The sequence below is a fragment of the Lichenostomus cassidix genome, unplaced genomic scaffold (genome assembly GCF_008360975.1).
Source record: "Lichenostomus cassidix isolate B80296 unplaced genomic scaffold, HeHo_3.0 HiC_scaffold_765, whole genome shotgun sequence".
Taxonomy (NCBI): domain Eukaryota; kingdom Metazoa; phylum Chordata; class Aves; order Passeriformes; family Meliphagidae; genus Lichenostomus; species Lichenostomus cassidix.
The window spans coordinates 2,599-11,689 of record NW_028147427.1 but is presented as its reverse complement, the minus strand read 5'-3'; the positions used below and the strand labels follow the sequence as shown (position 1 = coordinate 11,689).

The 9,091-nt window shown below is 59.0% G+C and overlaps 1 protein-coding gene across 2 annotated transcripts; it reads right to left on the bottom strand.

Annotated features, from left to right (window-relative positions):
- Positions 1-5,396: 5,396 nt before the first annotated feature.
- On the bottom strand, positions 5,397-8,810 carry LOC146423203 (M-phase inducer phosphatase 2-like). Of its 2 annotated transcripts, XM_085045044.1 has the most exons (10): positions 8,574-8,810; positions 8,378-8,497; positions 8,020-8,118; positions 7,636-7,809; positions 7,419-7,514; positions 6,992-7,054; positions 6,783-6,881; positions 6,188-6,321; positions 5,963-6,074; positions 5,418-5,683 (listed from the first exon to the last, which is right to left on the bottom strand). In XM_085045044.1, the coding sequence occupies exons 1-10, from the start codon at positions 8,802-8,804 to the stop codon at positions 5,549-5,551; spliced, it is 1,263 nt and encodes a 420-aa protein (XP_084901170.1). In that variant the 5' UTR covers positions 8,805-8,810; the 3' UTR covers positions 5,418-5,548. The 2 variants fall into 2 exon arrangements, with proteins under 2 accessions (XP_084901171.1, XP_084901170.1); XM_085045045.1 differs by lacking the exons at positions 6,188-6,321; positions 6,783-6,881 and having other exon boundaries at positions 5,397-5,683.
- Between the last annotated feature and the right edge of the window lie 281 nt (positions 8,811-9,091).

Below are 9,091 nucleotides of genomic sequence, written 5' to 3'. Positions count from 1 at the left end.
GGCTTCTGAAGGGAGAAGAGCAGCGAGTGCCCATTGCCACCTTGACAGTGCATCACCAGCAGTACCAGACAAATAAAGATTCTGTGGTTCCCATCCTCCCACTGATCCATAAGCTGGAGAGTCAAGGGATGGTCAGCAAGACCCACTCACCCTTCAACAGCCCCATCTGGCCTGTGTGCAAGTCTGAAGGGGAATGAAGATTGACAGTGGACTGTCGTGGCTTCAGTGAGGTGACTCCACTGCTGAGCACTGCAGTGCCAGATGTGCTGGAGCTCCAGTATGAGCTGGAGACCAGGGCAGCAAAGTGGTGCCACTATGACATTGCAAATGCATTTTTCTCCATTCCTCTGGCAGCAGAGTGCAGGCCTCAGTTTGCTTTCACCTGGAGGGGCGTGCAGTATACCTGGAACCGACTGGGCCAGGGGTGGAAACACAGTCCCACCGTCTGCCATGGGCTGATCCAGGCTGAGCTGGAAAAGGGTGAGGCTCCAGAACATCTCTAGTACTCCAGTACATCGATGACATCATTGTGTGGGTGAACATGGTATTGGAGGTATTTGGGAGAGAAGATCATCCAGATTCTCCTGGAAGCCTGCTTTGCCATCAAAAAAAGACAAAGTCAAGGGAACTGCCAAAGATATCCAAGTCCTGGGGGTGAATTTCCAAGACGGACAACATCAGATGCCCACTGAGGTCATCAATAAGATCACTGCTATGTCTCCACCAACCAATTAGAAGGAAACACAAGCTTTACTAGGCACCATAGGCTTTTGGATAACACATATTCCTGAGTACAGTCAAATAGTGAGCCCTCTCTATCTGGTTACCCGTAAGAAGAACGATTTCCACTGGGGCTCTGAACAGCAGCAAGCCTTCACCCAGATCAAGCAGGAGATAGCTCATGCAGTAGCCCTTGGCCCAGTCAGGACAGGAGCAGATATGAAATACATGCTCTACTCTGCAGCTGGGAACAATGGACTGTCCTGGAGCCTTTGGCAGAAGGTGCCTGGGGAGACTTGGGTTTGACCACTGGGATTCTGGAGCCAAAGTTACAGAGGGTCTGTGCACAACTACAGCCCAACAGAGAAGGAAATTCTGTCAGCTTATGAAGGGATCCAAGCTTCCTCAGAGGCCATTGGCACTGAAGAACAATTCCTCCTAGCACCCCGACTACCAGTGCTCAGGTGGATGTTGAAGGGAAAGTTTCCCTCTACCCATCATGCCTCCAATGCCACATGGATTGAATGGATTGCCCTCATCACACAACACGCCCACAGTGGAAACTGAATTGGTCTGGGATCTTGGAAATAATTACAAATTGGCCTGAAGGTGAAAGCTCTGGTCACACTGATGAAGAAGAACAAGAACAAATGAGGCATGCTGAGGAAGCTCCAGCATACAACCAACTGCCAGCAGAAGAAACACACTGCACTCTTTTTACTGACAGTTCCTGTCGCATCATAGGAATGAACTGGAAGTGGGAAGCAGCTGTATGGAGCCCCACATTGCAGCTTCCCTCTCTGGTACGGCAGCGCGCCCCGGAGCCGCAGCCAAGAGGTGGGCTGCAGAGCCGAGCTGTGCCGAGTCCACGCTGGACTGGCCACGGCAGTGGAGCTCACAGGTTAGTGTGAGGAGTCCCAGGGGATGGAGGCAGGCAGGAACCATGGCGAAGAAGAAGGAAACGTAGGCGGCTGAGGCTGGAATCCAGGGATTTATTGAGGATAGAGGGCAGAGGAGGAGGGGCGTGAAGGAGGAGCGGAATGAGGAGGTTGGAGAAAGGGCTGGATCCAAGGCTCAAGAGCTGCGAGCACACGGTGGCAAGGGTTTAAGAGGGTCGGGTGAAGGGGAGAGGTTTACTGTGTAGGTCCAATAGGAGCACGTTGGGACTGGGATAGACAGGGGTACAGAACAATGAGGGCGCTTCAGGGGAGGGTACAAAGATTGAAAATCCAATGGGGGAACCCGGCTGGGGAGAACAAAGGCGAAGGTTCTAGAACATAGACCAGATAAGGGGTAGGGGAGGGGAGATGTGCAGGGCCAATGGGCTGCTTGCCTGTTGCATATTGATGGCGCCAGCCGCAAGGTGCCCTGGGTGTGCACTACTCTGTCACCCTGACTGAAACCTCACCTCACACCCAGGACTCCTCTTCTGGGGCCGCTGCCCCATGCAGCTGGTCACTCAAACCCATGTGGGCAAGGGCCACTGCTACACCACATGACACATCAAGAATCTACAGAAGGAGAAGGTGGATCGAGCCAACTCACTGAACTCAAAGCCATCCAGTTGGCCCAAGACATTGCTGAAAGAGAGAAGTGGCCAAATTGTTACCTTTATACAAATACATGGATGGTAGCCAATGCCCTGTGGGGGTGGCTGGAGAGGTGGAAAAAAGGCCAATTGGCAGCATAAGGGAAAACCAATCTGTGCTGCTGAGGAGTAGAAAGACATTGGCACTCAGGTAGACAAGCTACCCGTGAAAGTCCATCAAGTAGATGCCCATGTCCCCAAGAGCCAAGCTAATGAGGAACATCAAAACAACACACAGGTAGATGAGGCTGTGAAGATAGAGGTGTCAGAGGTAGATCTGGATTGGCTTCACAAGGGAGAGCTGTTCCAAGCTTAATGGGCCCATGATGCCTCAGGCCATCAAGGCACAGATGCCACCTATAAGTGAGAACAAGACCAAGGGGTGGATCTAACCATGGACTGTATCTCCCAGGTGATCCATGACTGTGAGACATGTGCTGCAATCAAACAGGCCAAGGGGGTGAAGCCCCTGTGGTATGGTGGGCAGTGATCCAAATGCAAGTATGGGGAGGCCTGGCAGATCTATTACATCCCACTGCCTCAAACCTGCTATTGCAAGTGCTATGTTCTCACAATGGCAGAGGCCACCACTGGGTGACTGGAGACCTACCCTGTGCCTCATGCCACTGCCCATAACACCATCCTGGGCCTTGGAAAGCAGGTCCTTTGGAGGCATGGTACCCCAGAGAGGATGGGGTCTGACAGTGGGACTCATTTCAAGAACAGCCTGATAAAGACCTGGGCTGGGGAACATGGTATGGAATGGCTGCACCATATCCCTTATCGTGCACCAGCGGCAGGGAAAGTGGAACGGTGCAATGGCCTTCTCAAAACCAGCTTGAAGGCACTGGGTGGGGAACTTTCAAAAAGTGGGAGATGCACTTAGCTAAGGCCACATGGTGAGTTAGTACCCAAGGCTCCACCAGCCGAGCAAGCCTTGCCCAATCCAACCCCCTGCCTAGAGCAGATGGAGATGAGGTGCCAGCAGTGCATGTCAGGGGACTTTTGGGAAAAACTGTCTGGATTAATTCTGCATTGAGTAAAGACAAACCCATGTGTGGGGTTATCTTTGCTCAGGACCCAGGTTGCACCTGGTGGATAATGCAAAAGGATGGAGAAACACATTGTGTAGCACAAGGAGATTTGGTGAGAACCGCTTATAATGTTTGAGTGTTTGAATGCCAATATATGTTTGTTAAATGTGGTTGCCACTGTTTCCACATAACTATGTGTATATATATATATCCATATATATATCTCTATATATGTATATATGTTTGTGTTTAGAGTTAAAATGTATTAAATTGGGAATGAAGCTGATGGCACAGAATAAGGGGTAGAATGTCCTGGGGTGACGTTATGAAGCTGCTTTACTCCTTAACTGTCTGCTTAATGCCCATGCCTTCTGTATCTATGAGATGGAGCCGGGGGTCAAGGCTGGAGCCATGGGACCCCAGGTGCAGCTCAGTCCAACAGTCCTGGTGGCAGAGGGCTCTCTGCTGGGCTTCAGGAGGGAGTGCACTAGCAATGCTGCACTGCTGTCTTGGTGCTTTTATTTCTTGTTCCTGCTAGCTTAGAAAAAGGTTATGTTTTCCTTTTCTTTCCTCCCCCTAGCCTCCCTAACTTTCTTCCCTTCTCTCCAGCCCAGGGAGCCTGCAGGCTGGCCCTGGCCAGTTTGAACCCCAAGGAAGGCCTCACCAGTGAGTGAAGGTGCAAAGGTACACAGGAATCCACTAGTGTCACCTCCTGTGAGGAGGAGGACTGGCGTCCAAGAGTCAACAGGTATTTTCTCCATCTGCCCCTCTCCAGGCTGCTGTGTACTCCCCTTCCCCTTCTCCTTCCCCTTCCCCAAGATTACAGGTATGAGTTCTGGGTTCCATGTGGGCATCCTTTCTCCAGTGCTCTTTGTTTTCCCAGTTCTGTTCTGCGTTAAAAAATAGTTTGGTACTTTCCCACCTTCACCTTCTTTTGTTAATTTCTCTCACTGGCAAGAAAGGGGAAGCCCCTTCCTGTAGGAGGAAGCACTCATTCCAGAGCGTTTACTCATGAAATTTTGTCTCAAAAACTGAGATATTATGGAACCTGTTGGCAGCAGCTTCGGCTGGAGCAGGACATGGGTGGGGGGCTGAGGAGATGCAGAAGGGGAGCCAGGAGAATTTTGGCCATGGATGGATTCTCCTGTGGGGCTCAAACCAAAGCAAAGGCAAGGAATGCCCAACACAAAGAAGCAGGCCAAGGTCAGCCAGCCGGGGAAAGGATCTCTGGGGATCACATGGAAAAGCCCCCTGGGGAGCCCTGGAGTGACATGAGCGCCTCAGGAATCTGGGGAAATGGAGAGGGGGGACAGGCGACCAAGGAGTGACTGAAGCAGTTGGCACTGGGAGGCCACTGGCCAGGGAGAGATTGGGGCACCCTCGTGTTAAGAACAGCCACACCTTCAGGGTCCCACTGAGCCCAGTCACCCAAAATAGGATTCCCACTACCCTGGGGTCCTGCGAAGGCCAGAAGTGCCCCTTAAAAGGAGGGATAACATGCCTGTAGGAGTCCCAGGGAAAGGGGCAGAAAGTCCCCACCCCAAGTGTCCCAGGAGTCCTGCCAAGCCCAGCATGCCCTGGAAAGGAGGTCCCTTGCCAGGGGGTGTCCAGGGCCATCCTGCACTGCCACCCCACCGTGCAGGAACAGCAGCCAAGGGGCCAACGCTTGCTACCTAAGCCACCCTGTTCCTGGGGAAGCCACCACGTCCCACAGGGAAGCCATCGCCCCATCTCTCACTGTCCCCAAGCCCACAGACGCCTCCAGCCCAGCCTGCCCGTGCCCCCAGCCCGGGATCAGGGGCACCCATCCCTGCAGAGCCCTGCGGTGGGCAGTGAGAGCTCAGGAGCAGCATTTGTTCTCTTTCAACAGGAGTTTATTGATAAAGAAGGTAAGTAACAAGCGTAACAATAAACAAACACCAAAATATTTATAACAATGAAAGAACAGGAAAGTATTTATAACTATGAACAAACACAACAATATTTATAACCATGAACAAGAACAACAATATTTCTAACCATAAACCAACACAACAATATATATAACAAGAAAAAAGTGTAAAACCGGTCTTAACACTAAATTACCGCCCCAAAACCATCCCAGAAAGCCAGAGCGAGCCGAGGCGCATCCGATGCCGCCGAGAGAAGCCTTCACCCGCTCGCAGCTGCAGCGTTCCCCCGGCGGGGCTGCGGCACCCCCGAGCGCTCACAGGTGCCTCCCGCGGCTGAAGAGCTCCCGCCGGCCGCGCTCGCCGAGCCAGCAGCGCCCGCGGAACTTGCGCAGCTCCTCCTTGAACGCCGGGTGGTGCATGGGCCGATAGCCCCGGGGCTCGCAGTGGCCCTGCAAGCCACGGCCCCGTCAGCCCCCGCAGCACAGAGCAGCCCCCGGCCCAGCCCCAGCCCGGGACAAACGCAGCGCCCCCGGAACAACCTCCCGATCGGCGCAGCCCCCGAGAGCCCCGCAGATCCCCTCCCTGCCTCCCTCCCTCCCTCCCTGCCACGGCAGCTGTGAGGATGCTCAGAGCCACAGCTGCCCCTCGCCACCGCCCCGGGCCCCGCCGCTCCTTGCCCTCCCGGCACGGACCCCCTGGCCCCGAGGGGACGCGGGCCGGGGACTCACCGGGAACTGGAAGAAGAACTCCCGGTAGCCGCCCTTCAACACGTACAGCTCGGGCTGCTGCAGCTGCGGGTACTCGTGGCAGGAGCGATCCTTCTCCCGCACGAACTTGCACCTGGCAAAGGCCACGGGCAAAGGCCACGGCATCAGCCCCGTGCCGCCATCCGGTCGTGCCTGGGCGGCTGGCACAGCCCAGTGTGCCCCCCGTGCCATCCCTCCCTCACTCACATTTTGGGCCCCCGCTCGAGAGAGAACTCGCAGTGGAAGATGATGATCACCCTCTTGCCGCCGGCCGGGGCCACCACGGGCTGCTCCAGCAGGAATGCCTCCACTTCGTGCTGCAGCGGCAGGTTCACAGCACCCTGCCGAGACACAGCACGCTCCTGTTTGCCCTCTGCCTCCCACTGCGTTTGCTGCAGGGACCCAAGCACGCTGTCCCACTGCCTCCCCCAGCAGCACCATCTCCCAGACTAGCGAGCCATCATCAGACTCATCTTCTCGGCTGGGGACCTAGCTTTACCCGGGAGGTGTGCCTTGGCGCTTCTCACGGGGCTCCTCCATCCCCCTGGGCGGCTCAGCACCCTTCATGGGGAGCCGCTCAACCCCTCTGGGGGCTCAGAGTACCTCCGGGGGGCTGTTTGTCACATCTGTGGTGGGGGCTCAGTATGTTTGGAGAGGCTGCTAAATCTCTCAGCGGGTACTGAACAAACCCGGGGGGATCCTGAATCCCTGTGCTCTCAGCCCCTCGTGGTGGGCTCAGCACCTCTGAGGGTGGCTGGGCTCCGGACACCCTCCTGCCTGCCGGCCCCAGCGGGGTTCTGACCTTGACGTGGCCCCCCTCGTACTCGTAGGGGTAGCGGCAGTCCACGACGATGCTTCTCTCGATGGAGCTGCTGAAGCGCCCCGTCAGCACCGCTGCCAGCTGCGGGGAGAGCTTGTCACCGAGGCAGGGGACACAGGGGGACAGCAGGCAGGGGGACAGCAGGCAGGGAGCCCCTCGGTGGGGCTGGGGAAGGGCTGCAGCCCCCTTACCGTGGCAGGGGAGATGTACTTGAGGCTCGGGTCCTTGCCGTCCACCGTCGGCAGGAGGTGAGCCTGCAGGAGACAGGCTCTGGGCTCGTACCCGACCCAGGGACACCTCCCGGTGCTGACACCTGTCCCCCCAGCCCCGAAGCCACCCCAGAGGCCTGCTCTTCTCCCTTCTGCGGGAGGGAGGGGACAATCTGCGCAGGGGACACGTGGCCCTAGCACGGGCTTGGAGCAAAAGAGCTGTGATGGGGCTCTTCATCCCCTGCAGGGGCTGCAGGCTGCCAAGTCACAGCCCCGAGGCCCCGAAGCCCCAGGCAAGGGCCACCAGCTGCCTTTGGGCTCTTGCAGGGCTGCGGGGCTCTGACCACGGTCCCTGTTTCACAATAACGGGGGCGGCACCCCCAGAGCTGCCCCATCCTCGTGGCCCTACCTTGGAGAAGTCCCCAGTGAGCTCCCGCTCATCGCTGGCCGGCAGCTTCTCCATCTCCTCGGGCTGGGCACAGCTGCGAGGCTCCAGCCACGCTCCCTGCCGAGGCACCAAGCACAGACAGCCCCCGACGTCAGCAGGCTTGCTGGCAGAGCCGGGGCGCGGCGCAGTGCCACCGCAGCCAGGCTGGCTCTCGGCCCTCGCCTTGCCCGTCACCCACCGGCTCCGCTGACGTCTCCTGGCCAGGGCTGCCGCCCGCCGTCCTCTGCCGCTTGGCCTTGCCGGGGCTGTCCCTGTGCGAGGGCTGTCGCCGCTTCAGGACGGGCCTGGGGCCGCTGCCGGCCACCGAGGGCGAGCGGAAGAGCTGCCGGCAGCGGCTGCGCTTCCCCGGACGCTGTGGGGAGAGCCCGTGCTGCTGGCTGCGCCTCTGGCGAGTCCCCAGCACCAGCAGGGCCGCGGGCAAGGCTCTCCCTGCCCTGGCCCGAGACAAGCCCACGGCCCCTGGGCTGCTCTTGCTCACCAACCAGCCCCCAGCCCAGAGAGCTCCGGCCTCACACTTCCCATTGTGGGGCTCTGTGGGCCACCGCCAAAGGCTGCCACGTACCAGCTTTGCCTCCTCCTTGCTCGTCACTGGCGTGCTCACCAGCTCCTCCGTCCGCTGGGCCACAGCGGCATCACTCTGTCGGGGCGGCAGCTGGGGACACTTGGGGGAGAGGCAGAGCAGATTGTGAAGGGGACAAGTCCTGCCACCTCCTTGCCACCCCAGGCACAGGTGGATCCCATAGCCAAGCTCCATCCACGTCCCAGTGCCTCCCAGCTTTGGAGACGGGCTGTCCCCGTGAGCCCCAAGCCCATCCATGTCCCACAGGCACAGCCGGCAAGGCTGCAGCGGCAGCTGCCGTGTGTGCAGCCCCAGCATCAGCCATCCCCGGTGCCCTCCCGAGCCCTGCAGCCTCTCTCACCAGCAGCTCTGATGTGCGCCGGGGGCTCTCGGCAAGGGGGTCCCTCTCGGCAGCTCCGTGGCCGGCGGGCAGTGGGCTCCGCTGGCCCAGCCGCTGCAGCTTCCTGGGGACAAAGCCCTCCTGCAGCGGGGGAGGACACGGCGTCAGCACCGCTCTGCCCCCGCCCTGCCCCTCGAGGTCGCGCTGCCCCACTCACCTCATCATCATCATCACCCTCGGGCTCCCTGTGGCGTCGCCGCCCTGTGCCGCTGCGCAGCTGGAGCTGCGAGATGCCCTTCAGGACAGGGCAGTCCGGCCGCGACCCTGCGGGAACAAGGGGCAGCGCTAGGCCGGGGTGGGGATCGGGCTCCTGGCAGGGCCCTGGGCAGGATGGGCTCCTGTCCCCCAGCAGGAGGGTGGCGCCGCCGCTGGCAGCACCGGTCCCCATGGAATGTCGCGTGTCACGCCGAGCAGGGTCCCCGCCGGAGCGGCTCCTGGCTGAGCCCCGGCGAGTGCGGTTTTGGGCTCCCGCCCATCGCTCCCGCACAGGCTCCCCCACCTCCAGCCCCTCGCCAGCCCCTCGGCCAAGCCCCCCGCCACATCGCTGCCCGCTGTCCGGCACTCCCTGCACGACGCCAGGCCCGCCAAGGGGCGGTTGGCGACGGTTGTGGGGCGGAGCAGCGCCATCCCTCACCTGCACGCGTGGGCTGCGAGGAGATGGAGTCCCGGCGACAG